General features: G+C 49.0%; 1 protein-coding gene across 1 annotated transcript; it reads left to right on the forward strand.

Annotated features, from left to right (window-relative positions):
* The first annotated feature begins 12,794 nt into the window (after nucleotides 1-12,794).
* On the forward strand, nucleotides 12,795-14,004 carry LOC110691365 (caldesmon-like). Its single transcript, XM_021868283.1, has 4 exons — nucleotides 12,795-12,908; nucleotides 13,018-13,271; nucleotides 13,386-13,716; nucleotides 13,843-14,004. Exons 1-4 carry the CDS (start codon nucleotides 12,795-12,797, stop codon nucleotides 14,002-14,004), a joined length of 861 nt encoding a protein of 286 aa, XP_021723975.1.
* The last annotated feature ends 8,077 nt before the right edge of the window (nucleotides 14,005-22,081 follow it).

Here is a 22,081-nt window from a genome sequence, read left to right on the forward strand (position 1 = left end):
GGGAGAGTACTTCTGAGATGGCATCCACGTCTGTACCGACTCCTGAAGAGAGGCGTCCCCTGGACGACCCTCAAGTTCAGTCGGACCATGATACTGAGGAAGAATTTGAAGTTGAAGCTCACACAGCTTCAGACGGGACCCTAAGGGCCCGACGCACCCGTCATACCGAAAGGAGAGAACGGGAAGATCTTCAAACTAGACTCAGTGATCCAGCCGGCGCACCCCCTGTTCAGCAGCAGCCGGCTGATGGGTCTGCTCCCATTACAAGAAACGAACTCATGACCTTCATGAGGGGCTTCAAGGGAGAGATTCAAGAGTTGCTCAATAAGAAGCCGCCTGCTCTGGCCAAGGAGCAGTCGGCTAAGAAACCTTCCTCTTCAGGGAAGAGGAAGCCTGTTCAAGGGCGAGAGGCGACCCCTCATCCTAACTCTAGGAAGTGGGAGCCGCCTGTCCTTGATTTCACAAAGTACTGCTTTCCTACTCCAGGAAAAAGGAAACCTGTTCGTCATATTCAGGCGGACGGGTCGAAGAAAACATACACAGATGCTCGGCTATTGCTAGAGCAGAAAAAGAATGACCGATTGTCAGAGTCGGCCTCTACTTCAGACTTCCAAGACAGTCTACGCAATACCTCGATGAGGTATACTCAGTCGCATCATGAGAGTTAGTCAGGCGGTACCTCCCGTCAGTCCGACTTTCATAGTGACCAGGCGGTACCAAACTTACCATTTGTACCGCAACAACAATATTTTTTGCAGCCACCTCTGTTTGGAGGGCATGCAGCAAAGAATGTCCAACTATGGACTGGCAGCTACGGTTGCTTAGACTTGGGGAACAGCCGTCGGCCTTCTCTAAGGAAATTACTGAAGCCGCTCAGCCGGCCAAAGTGAAAAATGTATTAGTAGGCGCCTATGAAGGCACTACTAACCCAGAAGACCATTTGATGGCATTCACCAACCTGATGTACCTTCAAGGGTTGGATGATCCCACTTGGTGCAAGTGTTTTCCAGCGACTCTTAAAGGAATCGCACAACAATGGTTCGGCAACCTGCCGACTGGTTGTGTGAATAACTTCAGGACGCTTGCTTACTTATTCACCTCTAACTTTGCCATGAACATACCTGCGAAGAAGACGACCCTTGATTTAGGAACGATTCAGCAGGGCGAGAAGTAGGGGCTTCGTTCTTACATCAGGCGGTTTAACCTGATGAGAATACAGATTCAAGGGTTACCGGATGAGGTAGCCTATACTGACTTTTTCAGAGGCCTCAAAGACGGGTCGACATTCAAATTTGATTTGGTTCGAAAGAGGGTGGCGACTCTTCAAGAGGCCTTGATTGAAGCGGAAGCCTATATACAGGCGACTGATCTTTGTAGTACGGGAAAACAGTCGGACGGGAAAAGGTTCGACAAAAGAGAAGGACGACAGAAACAGTCGTCGAACAAAGATGAGAAGAAGAGAAAAGAGGTCTGGGCGGCTGATTCCTCTAAACAGCCGGCCCAGAAGAAGAGGAAAGAATTCAAACCATACTCCCCAAAGTATGCGTTTAACAAGGATAGCCAAGCTATCCTGAAGGAAATCAAGGGACGGATCTCAATTGAGAAGCCGGCCCCCATGAAGGGTTCTGCAAGCAACCGGAACCAAGAAAAATTCTGTGATTATCATGAATATGTTGGTCATCACACCAACGAATGCATCAGTCTCATGCGGTATCTGGACCGCCTGGGTGAGCAAGGCGATCTTGACTCCTATGTCAAGAAATCTACGGGGAACACTTCCTCGAAAAAGCAGTCGGCCAAAAAGACTCAACAGGCCGACAGCTCTGATACAGATGATGCAGTCGTCTACACCATTGCAGGCGGCTTCTCAGGAGGCGGCCCCACTATTCGGGGCAACAAAGACAATATCAGGCGGCTAGACGTAAATTCCGTTCACCAAGAACGGCCCTCCAAATATTCATTTCCTGAGATTGTCATCACTGAAGAAGATCTAGGAGGGGTAAGGGGGCCGCATGACGACCCTATCGTTATTGAATGTAAAGTGGCCAACCAGAGAGTTGGCCGAATCCTTATAGATATCGAAAGCTCCTCAGATCTTATCAGTAGCAAATGTCTGTCAAAACTCAAATATTAGACTGATTGCATACATCCGGCATCCCACCCTTTAGTAGGGTTTGGAGGAGGAGTCTTCCACCCAATGGGACGAGTGGATTTACCCATCCGCCTGGGTGAAAAAGGGGAAGGACGACACATGGTAGTCCGGTTCCTGGTAGTAGAAGAACTCTCGGCCTACAACATGATTCTGGGACGACCAACCCTGAATAATTCCAAGGCTGTTATAATCCCCTCTCTTATGTTGCTCAAGTTTGAGAGGGATGATGGAACAGTCGGGTCCCTAAGGGGAGATCAGAGGATGGCCCGAGAGTGCTATCTCTCGGATATCAAGCCCACTGTTATGGCCGCTGGGTCAAGTGGTGGAAAAACAGACCTTGACAATGTCAAGGAGAGTGCGCCTGTTCAAGAAGCAGGCGGCAAGAAGAGAAAGGCAGCCCAGACGGGGGCCGCAAGAAAAGACAGAAAATAGCAATCATTGGCAGAGGAGCGGTCGGATGAATTCCGCCCTCAGCCGGCTGGTGAGCATACGGACCTGATCTTAGACGACTCGCGTCCTGACCGAACAGTCAAAGTTGGGACGACTGCTCTGAGAGTCCTGGGTGACGACTTTCACAAACTATTGAAAGAATACAAGGACATCTTTGCATTCGAAGTCCACGAAATGCCAGGCATTAGTCCTGACCTGGCAGTACATAAACTGGCTGTGGATCCGAAAAAGAAGCCGGTAAGGCAGAAGAAGCGGAACCATGGCGAAGAAAGAAGTCAGGCGGCAGCCGCCGAAGTTAAAAAATTACTTGATGAAGGATTCATTCGGCAATGTTACTTCCCAGACTGGGTTGCAAATGTGGTGCTTGTTAAAAAGCCGAATGACACCTGGCGAATGTGTGTAGACTACACAGACTTAAACAAGGCGTGCCCCAAAGACAGTTACCCTCTGCCTAAAATTGATAACCTGGTCGACTCAACAGCTGGCCATGCTTTGATGAGCTTTATGGACGCCTACTCTGGTTTCCATCAAATTCCTTTATGAAAGAAAGATCAGGAGAAGACGACCTTCGACACTGATCAAGGGTTATACTGTTACACGGTCATGCCGTTTGGTCCTAAGAATGCCCCGGCCACCTTCCAGCGAATGATAAACACTGTGTTCTTTGATCAGATTGGGAGAAACGTCGAGGCATACATTGATGATATGATTGTCAAGTCTAAGCTTAAGATAGATCATCTGTCGGACCTCCGAGAAACTTTCGCCACACTCAGGCGGCACCATGTCATGCTCAATCCCAAGAAATGTGTATTTGGAGTTGAGTCTGGGAAATTTCTCGGATTCCTTATCAATCAGAGAGGAATAGAGGCGAACCCTGAGAAGGTGCAGGCGATCATCGACATGCAGTCGCCTCGTACCGTCCGAGAGGTTCAGAAGTTAACAGGTTGTCTGGCGGCCTTGGGAAGATTTCTAAGCCGATCAAGCGACAAATGCTTATACTTCTTCCAGGCCATTAAGAAGAAGGCAAGGTTTGAATGGGGGCCGGATGCTGAGGCGGCCTTCCAGAAATTGAAAGTTCACTTGCATTCCTTGCCGAGGCTGGTCAGCCCTTTGCCCAAAGAAGTACTCTACATGTACCTGGCCGTCTCTGATCAGGCGTTAAGCGCTGTTCTTCTTGCTGAAAGAGACGGCTGTCAGCTCCCGGTCTACTTTGTCAGTCATGTACTGAAAAATGCCGAGTTGAGGTATCCCTTAGTGGAGAAATTTGGTCTTGCACTCTTCATGGCTGTTAAAAATTGAAGCCCTACTTTTTGGCACATGCAGTCGTCGTGTATACAGATCAACCTATCAAGCGGCCACTGACCACCCTGGAGTCGTCAGGCCGGATGATCAAATGGGCCATAGAAATACAGAGCCTCGAAGTTACTTTCGAGCCTAGAAAAGCAGTGAAGGGGCAAGCCTTTGCTGACTTTATTTTTGAGATGACTCGTCCCCCTGATTCTCGAGATCCAGACCAAGTCTGGAAGGTATATGTGGACGGAAGCTCTACTTCAAATGGTTGTGGAGCAGGCGTCATATGTCAGCCGCCAGAGGGCGACAGGTACGAGTATGCTCTACGCTTCAGTTTTCAGGCCTCAAACAATGAGGCAGAATATGAAGCTTTACTAGCCGGAATCCGCATGTGCAAGGCGGCAGGGGCACGAAAAATAGACGCCTGTTCCGATTCACAATTGATAGTGAGTCAGTATAGTGGCGAATACGAAGCAACCCATCCGGCCATGATCAAGTATTTACAGGCGGTACGACAAGCAGTCGGATCCCTTGAAGATTTTCATCTGACTCAAGTGCCGAGATCAGAAAACAACCAGGCGGATGCACTTTCAAAATTAGCATCATCCGCCTCTTGTGATACTCCTCGAATTGTTTTTTGGGAAGTAATGGAGAAGAGAAGCATCGAGGAAGACCCTATTGGAATCCTAGACAGAAGCTCAACCTGGATGGATCCAATCAGGGCATATCTGACAGACGGTACCCTGGCGGATGATCATCACCAGGCGGCTGCGCTGAAAAAACGGGCAGCCAGTTTTGAAATGATAAGGGGAGAACTTCACAAAAAAGGGTACCTTCAACCCTACTTAAAGTGTGTTACTCCAGAAAAGGGACGAGAGATACTAGACGATCTTCACTCTGGTTACTGCGCTTCCCATATAGGCGGTAGGTCGCTTGCTCAACGGACAAGGCGGCAGGGCTACTTTTGGCCTACTTTAGAAGCAGATGCAATGGAGATGGTGAAAAAATGTGACAAGTGCCAAAGGTTTGGCAAACTAATTCACCGTCCGGCTACTGACCTCACTACCATTCATAGCCCACTACCGTTTGCTAAGTGGGGCATGGATATTCTGGGTCCCTATACGCCTGCTACAGGTGGAAGGAGGTACATACTTGTTGCAGTCGACTACTTCACTAAATGGGTGGAGGCGGAGGCTGTAAAGGGAATCAGGACGAAGGATGTAATTTCATTCATCTGGAAAAATGTCATCACTCGGTTCGGGGTTCCCATGTCTATGGTTTTTTATAATGGTCCCCAATTTGAGACGCTTGTTCTTAAAAGCTGGTTGGGTGACCAAGGAATTGCATACCACTTTGCATCAGTCGGCCGTCCACAAGCAAACGACCAGGTAGAAGCCTTTAATAAAATCATCTCAGACGGTCTCAAGAAAAAGATTGAACGAGCAGGCGGCCTATGGGCGGATGAATTACCACATGTTCTCTGGGCCATTAGGACGACTGAAAAAGGGGCGACTGGAGAAACTCCATTCCTCCTAACTTATGGTGCGGAAGCTGTTCTTCCAATTGAACACTACGAGCCGACTCTTCGAGTAATGCTATATGACGAAGAGGAAAACTGGGAAGCCATGCGCCTGGCATTAGACTCACTCCCAGAAAGGAGGGGCAATGCTGTCTTGCGCCATGAAATTTACCGCCTGAGAATGACCAGATCATACAACAAAAAAGTACACAGGCGTCCACTCAAAGTGGGGGACTTTGTACTTAGAAAAATGGAAGCAGTTGGTAGGGCTAATGAGTCTGGAAAATTAACTCCCAACTGGGAAGGACCCTACCGAATCTATAAAGAGGTCAGGGACGGTACCTACCGTCTGGAAACACCAGACGGCCAACCGTTGCCTCGAACCTGGAATGTAGATAATCTTAAGAAATATTTCTTTTGAATGATGTAAATAGTCAAGGGCTACTTAATAAAAGTTTTCCGTTTCATTCAATTTTGTAATAAGAGGGGCATGCCTACTGACAAACAGTCGGCTACTCTCCATGTTTAATTTTCATTCTTACTTAAGAGGGGCACGCCGCTTGTTCCACACAACCAGCTACTCTCCCATAACACAGTTCACCAAGAACTATCAAAGGCTCATGGCTGAAATGACCAGACCAGGCGCCAAGCCAACTGATTCAAATATAAGTTTAATTCGACCTGCCCCAACATTATAGCAGGCGTCCGACGGCATCCATCCGGATGAATTCGTCGCAGAGAGCAGCTCCCTTTTGGGTGGAACATTGTTCTATAAAATCATTACACGGCACCTATACGACTGTCTAACCAAGACAACCACGTAGCCGTTTCCCGGACAAGGATACCTCTCACTTAACTGACTAATCAGGTCAAACAAGTGTTCGCAGTAACCATCCGTGTCAACCAACCGACTGAACTACTTGGGATAAGAACAGTCGGTATCTTATGAGTTAATAGCCAACAAACATTGGCGAATAAAGGGGAACAACCGGTACCCACCGCTTGAAACCTCTACTACTCAGTCACTTGGCGACTAGGTAACAATCATGTTTACTTGGTCACTCCTTAAAAATTTAGTATGAAACTAAAAAGGTGTTCATACAGCGCCTGTTCACACTAGATTAAATGTGGCGGGGAACAGTCGGCCTGGACCGACTAGAGTCTCTAGCCTAAAAAAAAAAAAACAAACAAGGCAGGTAGGAAACCACCTTCCTACTTGGTTGAAGGGGATCCAGTCTTTAAAGTGGCCGACTGATCGCTTAGCCTGGAAACAGACAACCAGTCGTCCAGGGGCATAGGTGGCGTGACTAACTACCTCGTACATGTCCGCAACTATCGGCCATGCAAAACAGTCGGTATAGTATGCAATTGGATATCAGAGTTTCGATACTTAGCAAAGTCGAAACAAATTCGAAACATTTTGGTAAAAAGGCGACCTAAAATAATGGTCGCCTGAGTTATATTAACAGCCGGCCAGAAGGACCGGCATAAATATTCATACCCTCGGCCCCTTGGCCGGGTAAAAGATACAAAAAGAAGCCGGTCATTAAGACCGGCAAAATATTCAAAACCCCGGCCCCCTGGCCGGGTAAACAGAAACAAACGGCACGCAGGCCGTAAAAAGAAGACATAAAGCTTAAGAAGGGGGCAGATCTTCAATAATAGCAGCTGCCACCTGGTCAGCACTCTTTTTGCTGGACTCGGCTTCAGCTGCATCCTTCTTCGATGCATCCACCCCAAGCGGCACAAGCGCCACTACCGGCTCCTCCTCCTCCAATGCCTCGTCCTCAGCAGCCGCCAGGATCTCTTGATTATATCTATCAGAACACTGGCGGTACGTTTTTTCCCATGAGGAAAAGTCGGCATTGGGGAAGAGGCGGCCCCAGGTCAGGCGCTGGATCTGAGCAGAGTCTTCCATCATCTCTCGGACCAGCTCCTTCTTTTCTTGCTCGGCCTTTGCCGAGAGCTCCTGAGTAAGACTCTTCTCCTGGGTCACCAGGCGTTCCTTAACGTGTGCCAAGGATTTCTCCAAGGTGTTGTATGAGGAAATTTTTTGGCGAAGAGGTCTCAGCTCGGCCTTGAGATTGTTGATGGTCGCCTCCAGCTCATTATTTTTCTTCTGGGCCGCCTCTAACTGAGCCCGGATAGCAGAAGTAGCCTGCGCCTGATAATAAAGAATACCAGTTGTCAAAATCTCATTTTGGGCAATTTGAAACATTTCCTTATCACAATCAGAGGCGACCATAGCTTTTGCAGCCTTTACCTCTTTGTTCTTCCTGTCAAGCGGCTTGCGAAGGCCGTTCACTCGGAGCAAGGCCTAAGTTAAAGGGAACAGGCGTCAGTTTTCAAACAAAAAACAGGCGTCCTGGAATTTAAATAACAAAAAATATGCTAAGTATACCTCAGCAAGGACCCCTGCAATCCCGTCTAGGTCAAGGGTGCCGACACCCCTGACCGCCTCCCTCTCAGCCAGAGGGATGGCTATGATCATAGACTTGGCCACCTCGACCAAGTCTGGCTCCTGAGGGCCGGCTGCATCAAGCATAAACAAACGGGTTAGACCTAGTAAAGAAGAGAGCAAGTCTAAATTCACAAGGACAGCTTCATACTTCTAGGCGGCCTGATTGAAGTTTTAGAAGGAGTGGACGGCTGTTTCTCAGCCGCCGCATGTTTCCTGGCAGTACCAGGAGAGCTTGCAACAATCGTCCTCCGGGTCTTGGAGTCCGGCTGTTGGGAAGAAGAGGTTCTTGGAGTGCCCGTCTGAAAAGAAAAAAAAACACTCGGTCAGTATATGCATAAACCTAACTCCAAAAAGAGAGTGAAAGGTTCGGAGCTCACCAAGGGCGCCCCCTTGTTGGGGGAGTCGGTTGAGGATTGTTGCATAATAGAGGCTTGCAACATGGCCGCCGCAGTCTTGGAAGCGGTGATCTTGCTCATGGCGTCCGCTACAAAGACAAGATACCAAGTTAATAAAAAGATAAATAGTAACTCATGGCAAAAAAGAGTATTCGACAGGCCGGCTACCTCTTGAACACCGACTGCTAAGGCCACAGGCGGCCAGAAAGTACTCGTCATAGAGCCATTTGAAGCTCGGGACGCAGTGCAGGGGTACTTGCTCTCGTACCCCTGTAGTAGAGTCGACCCTCGACTCTACTTTAAAGAGTTCTTTATCCAGGATCTCTTTCTTGGCTTTGGGGGGAACAGGCGGCATGCTGCGGCCGCCTACAAGAAGAGGCAGATCCCTGTTCCACCTGTTGAAGCGCTTGTTCAGCTCTGTGTCTGAACTTTCAATGATAAGGAAGGTGCTTCGCCAATCCTTCCACTTGTTTGCTTTACCTCTTGTCATGAGGTAGCCTCTGTGGCTCGTCAATTGATACCAGCCGGTACCGCCTGCCTTAGGGGTCCGGCTGAGGTAGTTCATGTGGGTGAAAGCCTCGAAGTTTGGCTCCACCCCGTGCAGTTCGCACCCGGCCACATAGCCGAGTACGTTGACCCAGGAGTTTGGGGCTAACTGCCATAACCCCAACTCATACCCATCCAAGATCCGCTGAACAGCCGGATGTAGTGGGAAGCGCAGCCCAGCCATGATGGCCGCCTCGTAGCAGCCAAAGCAGGCGCTATCATAACTAGTACCAGCCGGCCAGACGACTGTGTCTTCTGGATCCGGCACGAAAACTAAAAAGCCGGGGCCCATTGTGTGGTTCGCAATAAAGCTCCCCACTCTCTCTTGCATGGCCGTGATCCGGCCCCGTGGGACAGTGCAGTAGTAAGGGGTATTTTGCTCTCGGTAAGAGGCGGATGGCTCCGCCCAATTGTCCCCCTTCTTAACTGCGTGAGAAAGCCTCGCCTCTTGTAGGCGGTTGTTTTTCTCTTCCGTGTCTAGAGAAGCATGACCAGAAGAACTAGACTCGGATTCGTCCTCTGACGAGTCCGAAGAGGACGACTCCTCCCCTCTCCCAGAGGGGCCCGCCTTCTCTCCTTCAAAAGGAGTAGGAGAGAATGTAAACATGTCAACTGTAAAATGGGAAGGGGTCACCTTGACCCCTCCCTCAGAACTATCGGCTGTCAAGCCGCCTTGGTTCACTTCCACATCTGGCGTTTGGTCAGATGTTTCACTAATCGGCACCCTGTGGGAGGAGCCGTCTGAGTTCGAGATCCTAGCAGTTCTTTTTGTTCTGGCCATCATGTTATGCATAGACACAGAGACAGTCGGACTTTGTATAAAGGGCAAAGATGGGTCCGGAAAAGGGCAGGCGACACTCCTAGTCCTAGATTCAGCCGTCCCCGGTGACCGGCTGATCACTAACCTAGGTCGTGTCGTGTGCTTCCGTGGTGCCATTTCAAAAAAGAATAAAATAAAGAGAAAATTAAGAGTAAGAGAACCGACGATTACTTGAACGAGTGAAGTTGACGGAGTTCTGAAAATCCTGAGTAGCCGGCTTGTCAGAGCAGGCGGTAGGCAGAAAGAGTCCGGAATGTCAGAGCAAGTTCAGAGGTCCGAATGTTCTCTCTAAAAAGTTCTCAAATGTGAAAATGAATGAAGTCAACACACCCTTATATAGGCAAAGTGAGAAGGCGAAGGGTCACTTCCAAAATTCAAAATTTGGGCGGGAGAATCTTTTGGCCTTTCACCGAGTGACACCTGTAGCAGGCCGTCGCCTGTCACGGTGCGACACCTGTCACAGGTAACACGTGACCAGTCACGAGCCACCTGTGAGGGGCAAATGATTAGGGGATTTTTATCCACCAATCAGCATCCGACACGTGGGCCAGCCAGGTTTTGCCACGTGTCCTTCATGTAGGCCAATAGGAGCCTGCCACGTGTCATCAAGAGATTCGTCCTCCTTGGACCAATTGCAATGTGACACGTGTCCACCCATGCCAAATGGGAAAACCGGCCAACAAGGCCCAATCATTGTGGGAGGCCCAGTCAACCTTAGGTTTAACCTAAACCTAGTACTGGCACGCATCCCAAGGCATATAAATATGCCCATTAATCCTCATTAAGGGAGAGGACACACATTTAACACTCTCACCTAGAGAGACCCAATTACTTTTATTTCCGCATTAATTACTCCTTAATCAAGTACTAACTTGACCGTCGGAGGCGGATCTCCAATCGTCCGGAGCATCCGTTTGTTTTGCAGGTACAGGCATCCGGTTCCAGTCTCTTTTCTTTCCTTCTCTGAATTTGATTATGGCTCGAGAAAGGAGGCGTCAGCCGGGTCGACAGGGTCAGGCTAGGGATCCCCGTGACCGCGCCGACGTTTTGAACGGGGAACGAGCCGGTGAAGACCCGGAAAGGGGGATTCCGGCAGTTCCTTTAAACGCCGCGCCGCCTCAGCAGGACGTCGAGGCCGGCGAGGCGGAGCAACCTGAGCAGAGAGAACAGGCTGGGCAGGCTGAAGATTTGCCCCCTGTGCTCTGGGACCTGATTCCTAGGCATGTTGAATGGTAGGACGCCATGGTGAGAAATACCCCATACTCATGGTGGGTTCGGCATGCCGAAACCTACCGATTCGCCGAGCAAATTGAGTTGCACTACGACATTTTTGAAGAGGATGGGCATTGGTGCCGAATGCCCTCGCCGACTGACAGGATTCACCGTCCCCCTCCTGGGTATATAGGGGTGTACACTCGGCAATTACAATACGGGCTTCGGTTTCCTTTGGATCCCTTCGTCAGGGATATTTTAATAAAGTACAGGATCTCCCTGTGCCAATTAACACCCGTTAGAATTCGGTGGGTGATGACTTATCTCTGGGTGTGTTGGTTTTTTGCTGTTGAACCGGATTTGCACTGCTTCCAAAAGATGCATCAGCTAGTGCAGAACCTCCAGAGTGTGTACGGCCAACACGGGTCTTCAGGCTGGTGGCGAATAGAGAGCCGTCCCCAATATCTGACTATGTGGCCGAACGACTCCTCGGATAAGGATTGGAGGGGTCAATGGGTCTGGGTGAAATTTCCCGCTGATCCGGAGCATCCATATTTTTTCGGGGCTCCCCGATACCTCTCCAGGCCTGATCCGAACATGCAAGACTTGGGTCCTGAGGACCCTGATGCCACTAGCCACCCGAGTTAGGAGAAAATGAGCTTCTTCGGGAAGCAGAATAACCCCGGGGGATTTGGCCGAATGAGAACTCTCCCGGCCAGATGGCTTCCGGATAACCATTACATCTTCCAAGAGAAGATGTTGGCAGTTTTCGGCCTCAGCCGAAAGTACAGGGGTGGTAAGTATGTTTGGCTGGGGTCGAGGACTTTAACTTAATCAATTTTGATTTGTCTTTGATGCTTATTCCCTTAGTCTAACCTTCGTCTGTTCTTTTCAGAGCTGAGCGAAGCTACCTCGGGAATTGATTATAACCGGCTCGAGGTGAACGCTGAAAGGGTCATTCTAGACCGGGCTCCGGCAATCACAGCTCCGAAGAACCGTCCGTTGCATCTGCACGAAATGGGTCTTCAAATTGAAGCCGCTGCCGAATACACCAAGCAGAAGCCTTGGTGGGAGAAGCGAGATCCCCTTCGGCCTTTATTACCTGAGGAAGCACAGGCTGCTCAGACAGCAGCTGACGTGTCCCGAGTAATCAACTCCTTGGAAGGAGGTGTTGGGCCGTCGGTGCTGCTGAGAGGGATATCCCTGCACCTAGAGTTCAGCCGAGGGTTCCAGTAAGTTCCTGACTTGCTTGGTTTTTTTTTTTTTTTTACTCACACTTTGCTGCCCCCCCTTTCTGCAGTCTGAGGAAAGGAGCGGAAGAAGAGAAGGAAAGGCGCCTGTTCGTTCTGAAGATCCATCTTCGTCAGAATTTGAAGAAATGGATGAGCAGCCCTTAGCAAAGAGGAGGAGGAGGTTAGCCGTGCTGGGACCTCGTCAGTTTCAGACGGGGATGAGGCCTACTGGGGGCATCCTCATACGGAAGCCTGATGAAGGTAGACAATTGCCGAGGGCTCCCCCTCCGCCGGAAGCTCCACGTCCTCAAACCCCCCCTCCACCTCCCGAAACTCAAGAGATGGAGGTGGACCAAAGAACTCCTGATCCGAAGAGGGGGGGGTTCAGGGACACCCTGCTGAAGAATCTGAGAAGCCGATTGCTGAAGGCTTCTAAGATGATATTGATAGGGAGCAACCTGATCTGGGGGATGAAGAAGAGAAGGTCGTTGCTGCTGACCCTGGTGGAGACCAATTGGGCTCTGCCGAAGGAGAAGGTCATGCTGAGCCTGGGAAGATTCAGGAGGTTCCCTCTTCTTCCTTCCCCTCATTTCAAACGCTGAAATCTGGAGACTTGGGTTTCTTGCCCCCCGTATCACAGTCCCAGAACCTGTTTGGGAACGAATTTGGGGCCAGAACCGTGAAGGGGCTGCAGGCTACTTCGGCGACTTAACTAGCATGTCCGAAGTGGACCGAGCAAGGGTGTGGTCGCTGAAGGCCACGACTGGGATGGGAGAATCCAGCCGAAGGGTCCCTGACCCTGCAAGAGACAACCAGCGTTTGCTGATGCAGGTACTTAACCTTTTAGTTGCTTTGCTTTCATTCAGCTCTTCTCCTCCTTTCTGGCTCTTTCCCTTTTTTATTACTTTATTTATTTCAACTGATGTGCCACTGCAAACAGGTTAAGCACAATCAGACTCTTACTGTAGAGTTGATTGACACCCTCCAAGACAAGCTGGAGCATGCCTGGGAGGAGGCAAAGATTGCCCGGGAGGAGGCGAAGCTTGCTGAGCTGAAACAACAAGCTGCTGAAGAGAAGCAGCAGCAGAGCGAAGAATATGAAAAGAGGGCTGCTGAAGCCATTGAAACCTTCTGCTCGGCTATGGAGAAAGAAGTTTTTCCCCCGCTGATGGAAGGGGAGAAATTCCTTCAGGAGCAAATGGGAGTGGACATCTCCAAATTTAAAGCTGCTATCGAGAGCCGAATTCAAGAAGGAGCTGCTGCACAAGCTGAAGTGCAGCAGAAGATGGAAGCTCTTGAAGCCAGCAGGATGGCTGCTGAAGAGGCTCTACAGGCTAGGGATGTTCACCTTTTTGCTGCCCAAGCTGCTGCTGAGAGCCAGGATCAGAAGCTGAAGGAGTTGGAGGATCAGCTGAGAGTCAAGGGAGATGAGCTAACCCAGGCCAAAACCGAAGCTTCCAACGTCCGGCTGGAGCTTAATGAGCAGAAGACTTCTTCCTCCAAACTCTCAGAAGAGTTAGAAAAATCTAAAAAGGATTTGGAGGAGAGTCAAAAGAAGTTGGCTGACGCTGAAGCCTTTCTCCAAGTCCGCCTCTATACCCAAGAAGAGTATGAGATGGGCTACATAAATGGGTTTAAGGTGGCTCGGAGGTTGGCTCTCCATGCTGAGCCTTCGCTGGATTGGTCCAAGCGTGCGCTTTGGGCTCAAGACCCCGAAGATCCGCACATGCTGTATGCCACTCCTGCTGAGCATGATATCCTTTAGGCTGAACAAGCCGAGGAGGAAGCTGAGCGGCAGGAGTTGGAGGCTGAACAGCGAGCCGCTGAAGCTCAGTCAAGGGCCCAACCTGCCTCCTCTGCTGATGGAACCGAGACTGCCCCGGGACTAGGCCCGGCTAATCAGCTTGATCCTCCAGCTGAAGCATAGGAAATCGGGCAGTCGTCTTCAGAATCTTGCGGATCAACATGCGCTTAACTTCAGACTCGCCGCTTTCTGAATCTCTTTTTGCCTTATCTTTTTGCTTCAGCTTGCCTTGATGTACAAACAGTTTATTTTTGTTTCTATAAGTATTTCGGCAGCTGTTATTTTACGCTTGTGGGCGGCTGCCGATATAGTCTTTAATTTATTTAAACTTGTAGCTCACTTTCTTAGCATTGATCATTAATCTGATGTTCCTTTCTTCAACTGCTTTGCCTTATTTTGAGTGCTTTACTGTTTCTGAGCTTGAGAAATTCTCGCAAAAGTTAGCTAAGTACAAAGCTTTCGGCTTGAAGAATTTTACTGAACATAAACTTGCACTGATAGTGCCTCTTGCCCCCCCTGAAATCTGAAGATTCAAGTCTTTGGATTACTGAGCTGGGTTTTGTTTCTCTTTCTTTTAAGAATGGATATCCGAAGCACAGGGCCAACTGAAGGCAATGCTTCGGATAATGGCTTTCTGGGATACAAGGCTCAGTTAAGGCAATATCCCAGACTTGCCCATGGACTCTTGTCTTTAGAGAACAAGTCTTACTGAAGTTTGACTTCAGCTGAAAGACCAGAGTTCTTTAAAAAGACGAGTTTGTCAGCGATCTGAAACCCAGTTACCCGGAGGCGCAGGTTTCAGACGAGGCTGAATAAAAAATTTCCAACAGTTGCTGTTATCCTTGATTTTCTGTCTATCTTTAAAAAATGGATATCCGAAACACAGGCCCAACTGAAGCCAATGTTTCGGATAATGGCTTTCTGGGATACAAGGCTCAGTTAAGGCAATATCCCAGACTTGTCCATGGACTCATGTCTTTGGAGAACAAGTCTTACTGAAGTTTGACTTCAGCTGAAAGACCAGTGTTCTTTAAAAAGACGAGTTTGTCAGCAATCTGAAACCCAGTTACCCGGAGGCGAAGGTTTCAGACGAGGCTGAATAAAAACCCTTAAAGAGTAGATAGAGTAAGAAAACTTTGAAAGAATAAAAAGTTGCAAATATTTATATAAATGGTGGCTCCAAGGCCTTTCATTAATTCAAAATGTACTTACAAAGATTGTTCTGCCCCGAAGGGTTTACACATGATATTTCTTCAGTACATCAGCGTTACAGTGATTTTTAAACTCAGTTCCATCCAACTGCCAAAGTCGGTATGTCCCTGGCTGAAGCTCATCACAGATTTCATAGGGTCCCTCCCATGCAGCTGAGAGTTTCCCATGGATTCGGCCTTTCTGAACTGCAACAGCATTCCGAAGGACAAGGTCTCCGATTTTGAGAGGCCTTGCATGGACCCTTCGGTTGTAAAATTTGCTGATTCTCTGCTTATAAGCATCCATTCTGTCTCGGGCTGAGTCTCTTACTTCGTCGAGGAAATCGAGAGATTCCTTCATCAGTTGCTCATTCTCAGCCGAGAAGTGGTGCACTCGTAAACTCTTAGAGCCGATTTCCACTAGAAGAACGGCTTCGGCGCCATACACCAGCTCAAAGGGTGAATAGCCCGTTGCCTCTTTTTCAGTCGTCCGAAGGGACCAGAGGGTTCCTGGGAGCTCCTCCAGCCACTTGGACTTTTGATCTTCCACCCTCTTTTTGAGGGCGTTCAGGATCTGTTTATTTGCAGTTTCGGCTTGTCCGTTACTTTGCGGGTGGCATACCGCTGAATATGCCAGTTTGATACCGAACTGATCGGTATACCGCTTCAGCAGCAAGTTATCGAACTGCCTCCCATGATCGAAGACAAATACTTTCGGGATGCCGAAACGAGTGATGATATTCTGCCAGATGAACTTTCTGACAGTTTGCTCTGTAATGTTCGAGGCTGCTTCGGCCTCGATCCATTTAATGAAATAGTCAACACCGACTATCAACCATTTTTTATGGTATGTAGCATCTGGAAATGGTCCCAGTATATCCGGTCCCCATTGGGCAAACGGGAGTGGATTAAGGATCGGCTGAAGATCCCCAGCTGGCTGATGGATAACTGGTGCGAATTTTTGACATTTTTCGCATTTCCGGACCAAATCCTTAGCATCTGAGATCATGGTGGGCCAGTAGTATCCGACCCTCAATGCCTTGTGGGCTAAGGTCCTTCCCCTGATGTGGTTTCCTCAGATGCCGAGGTGAATCTCCCGAAAGATATAATCTGCATCTGTTGGTCCCACGCATTTCAGCCTTGGGGCTGAGAAGGACTTTTTTAGAAGCACCCCTCTGAAGACAATGAACCTTGAGCTGGTTCTCTTCAGCTTGGAGGCCAAAATTCTTTCTTCGGGAATTTCTCCCCGAACCTTAAAAGCTAGGATGGGGTCCATCCAGCTGGGCTCTGGGTCAGCGCAGCACACTTCAGGTGCTTCGTCGACACTTCTTTCTCGATGCACTTCCACATATACAGATTTGTTCAGCTCAGTGAGAGTTAAACTGACAAGTTTGGAGAGTGCATCGGCTTGAGTATTCTGACCCCTTGGGATCAGCTGAACCTCAAAAGTTCTCAGCTTTGCAATGACTGATTTGATCTTGGCAAGATAGGCTCTCATGGAGGGCTCTTTGGCCTCGTAGCTGCCACTGATCTGATATGCAACTAGCTGAGAGTCTGTTTTCAGGCAGACATGCTCGGCTTCTAGAGAGATGCACAATTCTAGTCCAGCGATTGCTGCCTCATATTCAGCTTCGTTGTTCGAAGCCTTAAAAGAAAATTTTAGTGCATACTCAAAGAATTTGCCTTCGGGAGAGGTTATCACTACCCCTGCCCCCGAACCATTTACGGTGGAGGATCCATCCGTAAACACGGTCCAGACTTTCCTTTCATTGTCCAGCGTCTCTTGGTACGAGCATTCGGCCAAGAAATCCGCTAGAGCTTGAGCCTTGATGGCAGCCCCTCGGCTGGTAGCTGATGCTGAATTCGGTGAGCTCAAAAGCCCACTTGGCCAGCCTACCAAATTTTTCAACTTTGCCGAGAACTTTTTCCAGCGGCTGATCAGTTAAGACCACTATCTGATGGCAATCAAAATAGGGCCTCAGCTTCCGAGCAGCTACCACTACTGCAAAGGCGACTTTCTCGAGTAGAGGGTAGCGAGTCTCGGCATCCGTCAGAGTGTGACTGACGAAGTATATCGGTTGCTGAATTTTGCTTTCTTCCTTCAGCAGCACTGCACTGATGGTGGCTGGGCTAACAGCCGCGTACAGATACAAAGTTTCTCTCTCTGCTGGGCTAGCCAGCGTTGGGAGTTGAGCCAGATGCTCCCGAAGTTGCTTGAAGGCCTCTTTTTTCTCTTCCTACCAAACGAACTCTTTTGTTTTCGGGAGTTTCAGGGCTTTGAAAAAAGGTAACCCCTTATCCGAAGCTCTGGAAATGAACCTCGAGAGGGCTGCCAATCTTCCGGTGAGCCGCTGAACATCCCGCTTTGTTTTCGGCTCAGGAAGGTCGAGCGCTGCTTTGACTTTGGAGGGATTGGCATCAATCCCCCTCTTGCTGACCATGAACCCAAGGAATTTCCCTGACTTCACGCCGAAGACACACTTCTTCGGATTCAGCTTCATTTGATGCTTTCTTAAGGTGGCGAAAGTTTCAGCCAGGTCCTTAACATGGTCCTCAGGTTTTTTGCTTTTGACGATCGAATCGTCGACAAAGACTTCCATGTTTCGGCCCTTTTGATCTGCAAAAACTTGATCCACCAGCCTTTGATAGATTGCCCTCGCATTTTTCAATCCGAAGGGCATCATTTTATAATTGTACACCCCGGCGTTCGTGACGAATGCCGTCTTTGCTCGATCGTTGGGGTGCATGAAGATCTGATGATACCCCGAGAATGCGTCCATGAAACTAAGCAAGGCATGGCCACTTGTCGAATCGACTAGCTGATCGATCCTCGACAAGGGATAGAAATCCTTCGGACAAGCCTTATTTAGGTCCGTGAAGTCAACGCACATCCTCTAGGTACCATTGGCCTTCTGAACCATCACCACATTTGCCATCCATTCTGGATATTGACAAGGCTCGATGAAGCCTGCCTCCAGCAACTTTTTGACCTCGGCTGCGATGTCTCGGTTCATATTAGCGGAGTAATTCCGCTTCTTTTACTTAATTGGTCGACACGTTGGGTCAACATTAAGCTTATGGGAGATGAGGTCTGGACTTATCCCGGGCATATCAGCTGCCGAGAAAGCAAACACATCTCTGTTGTCCCGAAGGAGCTGAATAAGTTCACAACGGGTGTTCGGATCAAGGTCCATCCCGATTGTTACACATTTCTCAGCGTCTCCTTCGGCCAGCTCGACCGTTTCAGTCTGCTGGTCCATGTCCATTGCTGATGGGCTGGACTCTTCACAATCTGGCCTGTTGTCTATGTCAGCAGGTGTCCCAGACTTTTTGTTCTTCGGCTGGCTCTCTGAGTCGTTCGGCTCAGATGAAGGGCTAGCCTTTTCCCTTTCTGGCCCCTTTTCTCTGGGCACAGATCCTTGGGCCGAAGCACTTAGGCCTTTCGGCTTTTTTGTTCTCGGCTCTCTTTCTTTCTCCTCCCCATCCTTGTCATCGTCATCTGGGCGACTAGTGGATGGCTTGAGGTAGTTGCACCTTCAGGCGTCCTTTTGGCTGCCCTGGATCCTTTCGGGGAAGCCGGCGTCTGAGACGTAAATCATCAGCTGATGATAAGTTGAGACGACTCCTTGGATCTCGTGAATTATAGGTCTCCCCAAAATCACGTTGTACACTGAAGGAGCGTCAATGACCAAAAATTCAGTCATGACATTCCTGGCTGCCTCATCGCAGCCGATGGTGACAGGAAGTGTCACCTTCCCATCTGGGTAAGTTGAAGCCCCGTTGAATCCGGATACCGGGTAGGGTACCGGCGTAAGGTGCTTAAGCTTCAGCTTGATTTGATTGTAGGCCTTTCGGAACAGAATGTTTGCTCCGCTGCCACCGTCAACAAGGACCTTGCTGACGTCGTGGTTGGCCACCATGGCGATGATCACCAACGGATCCTCGTGAGGGAACGTTACCCCCCGGCAGTCGGCGGCTGTGAACGTCATGTTCGGCACCGGCAACTGGGGAGGCTGAATGCCAGCGTTGTTCACCTGGTGGGTCAGAGCCCTAAGGTGCCGCTTGTGTTCCCTCCGAGAACATATTCCTCCCGAGATGACATTGATTGGAGAGAATTTTCCCTCCGCACTTTTGCTGTTCTTCCGGGGGAAGTCGAGGTCCTGCCGAGAGTCCTTTGCTGACTTCTCGGCCTCTTTTTTCTCGCGGTAATCCGCGATGTATTTTTTCAAGTATCCCTTCCGGACCATGTCCTCGATCTGGTCCTTCAGCTGGATACATTCCTCGGTGTTATGTCCCGGTGATTCATGGAACTCGCACCACTGATTTTTATTTTTTCGCTCATACCACTCTAGGAGTGGTCTCGGCTTTCTGTAACTCTGCTCCTCCTTTGTCACGCTGTAAATTTTGGCGCGTGGAAGAGAGAGTGGAGTGTAGGATTCATATCTACCTGTGAATGGGGCAGATTTTTCCTTCTTCGGCTCGTTGGCCGAAGATTGCTCCGAGGCTTTCGCCTTTCCCTTTGTCTCCTGGCCTTGGCCTTCAGACGAGGGTATTTGTTTTTGCTTCCCTCCCCCAGATTGAGGTTGGGTTTTTGTTTTGTTCCACTCTTCAGCTCGAATGAACTTATCCAAAGCATTCAGCGCCTCCTCCAAGGTCTTGGGTGAATTTATGACCATGAAGTTGGAGAACTGCTCTGCTCTGAGGCCGTGCTGAAGGGCGAAAACTGCTAACCCTTGGTCCAGCTGAGAAATGCTGGACTACTCGTTGCTGAAACGGGTAAGATAGTCTCGGAGGCTTTCAGCCTCTCCTTGCTGCAGACCCATGAGTTCTGCAGTGGTCTTCTCTCGGCGATTTGCCGTGGAGAGCTTGCTCTTAAACTTGGTGGACAGGTCATCCCACCCTGTTATAGAGCCTTGTTTCACTCCCTTGGAGATCCACGCTTGCGCGACCCCCTTGAGAGTGGTTGGAAAATATTTGCACCAAGTCGCTTCGGACCTGGGGCAAAGATGCATATGAGCTTCATACGAGGCAATATGGTCCTTCGGATCCGAAGTCCCATCATACGTGATGTGCGACGGTATTTTAACCGTGGGCACGTGCTCTTCCAGTATCCATTGCTCGAATGGGGAACTGGTGGGTAGCATAACGGCTTTGCCTTTGTTCCTGGCCGAAGGGACCGCGCTCCGCCCTCTTAGAGAGGTAGGAGTGGTTTTCGTCCCTGGCTGGGAACTCTGGGCCTTGGCTGCAGGGAACGAGAGACGACTGTGCACGCTCGGCTCCCTGACGCCGAGTCGGTCGAGGACGCTTCGGCGAACAGTCTCAGGTTGCTCTCGGCGAGCAAATTCTGGCCGAGAAGCTGAGCTGCTGCTCTTATGCGTTTCTGGTCGAGAGGTTGAGGATCCTCTGAAAAATTGAGGGTTCTTTTTCCTCTCTCTTTCAGTTCTCCAGGTATCCTCTTCCCACTTTTCCAGTTCCCGGAAGGAAGGAGGTTTCTCCCCCTCATGGTCCAGCTTCCTCCGCTGATGCCTGATATGCGGAGGAGTTCGATCGCGAGGTGGAGGCATATTTTGTGCCCTCATTGCCTCCATGAGCACTTCCAGCGCTCTCGCCACCTCCTCCGAGCTGGGCCCCGTCAAAGGGGTCCTCGGCTGAGTGTGGGAATGAGAGCGGATGGTCGATGGTTAGCTTTGGGGCACTGAATGAGTCCTATGATCGGACTGACCTCTGTTAGACCGGGAGGGACTCGGCCTATGATGAGAGTTGTGAATTACGGGAGAAAGGGAATCCTCCCTGTATGATCCTCCCCCCGAACTGGCACCCTTGGGAGAGTTCCGGTCCGGTGAGGGTGATGGTGTAGGAGTTTTAGGCTTTTCGCCTGCTCCTTGACGGAGGCTTTTGCTCTTGCGGTTCTTAGCCATCGCTACTAAGATGATTGCAAGATGATCTTTACTAAAGATTTGGCTTAAAGATTTTTTGAAAGTCTTCCCCACAGACGGCGCCAAATTGTTTCGGGTGAAAACAATGGGGCCTTGCCGAAGGCCCGCTGAAGTGGCTGAAGACTGGTTCGGTCCAATTGATGATGGGCCGAAGGTTTCCTGCACAACTAAAACACGTAAACTGGCCTCGGGGGTGGATCCGAGGAAGACCCCTCCGATGCCAAAGTCAAACAGTGTTTAGAGAGAGAAAGCTATGCAAGAGATTTAGTGCTTGAGGCTTTTGTATGTTCATCTGTACAAATGAATGAATTGAAAGCTTTTATACCTTTGCTCATGATGAGAGGAGAGTGATTGGGCCTTTTGAATATTCATGGGCTGACCATGGCAATTCGGACCAAAAGACTCTTGGTTGACTTGGCTTGATTGGAGGCTCGGGCCTTGACCTTGAAATATGGAGTCATTTAGTGACCGGGTCCAATAAGATAATTGGACCCAAATACATTACTAGGCCCAATTAGATAAATTGGACCCAAACAGATATAGTTAAAAGATACGTAGTACTTTTTATAAGAAAAAACTTCAATATACTTAAAAGATACTTTCTAAAATAAAAAACTTGAAAAAGTCTTGTTCTTCTTGATTTGAAGGTTCCATGTACGTGATAGTGCTTGCATCCTTGAAGATGAAGGATTGCCTTTTAAATTTCTAAATTAGTTCCATGAGGCTGTTTCTACATTATAGGATACAATACCATCGAATTCCAAATGATGATTTTATCCATGACTTAGTCAACCATTACTTAGCACAATTTTAAGAGACAATACCATAGAATCCCAAATGATGATTTATTTTATTCATGACTTAGGGCCTGTTCTGATTGATAAAACTGAACTGAAATGAACTTATTAGAGCGAGCTAAACTCAACTGAACTTATTAAAGCTGAACTGAACTGAACTTATTAGATCTGAAATGAACTAAACTGAAAATAATTATATCAAAATAGGCCCTTTAGCACAATTTTAAGAGACAATACTATAGAATTCCAAATTAAATGATGATTTTATCCATAATTT

The sequence above is a fragment of the Chenopodium quinoa genome, unplaced genomic scaffold (genome assembly GCF_001683475.1).
Source record: "Chenopodium quinoa cultivar QQ74 unplaced genomic scaffold, ASM168347v1, whole genome shotgun sequence".
Lineage (NCBI taxonomy): Eukaryota > Viridiplantae > Streptophyta > Magnoliopsida > Caryophyllales > Amaranthaceae > Chenopodium > Chenopodium quinoa.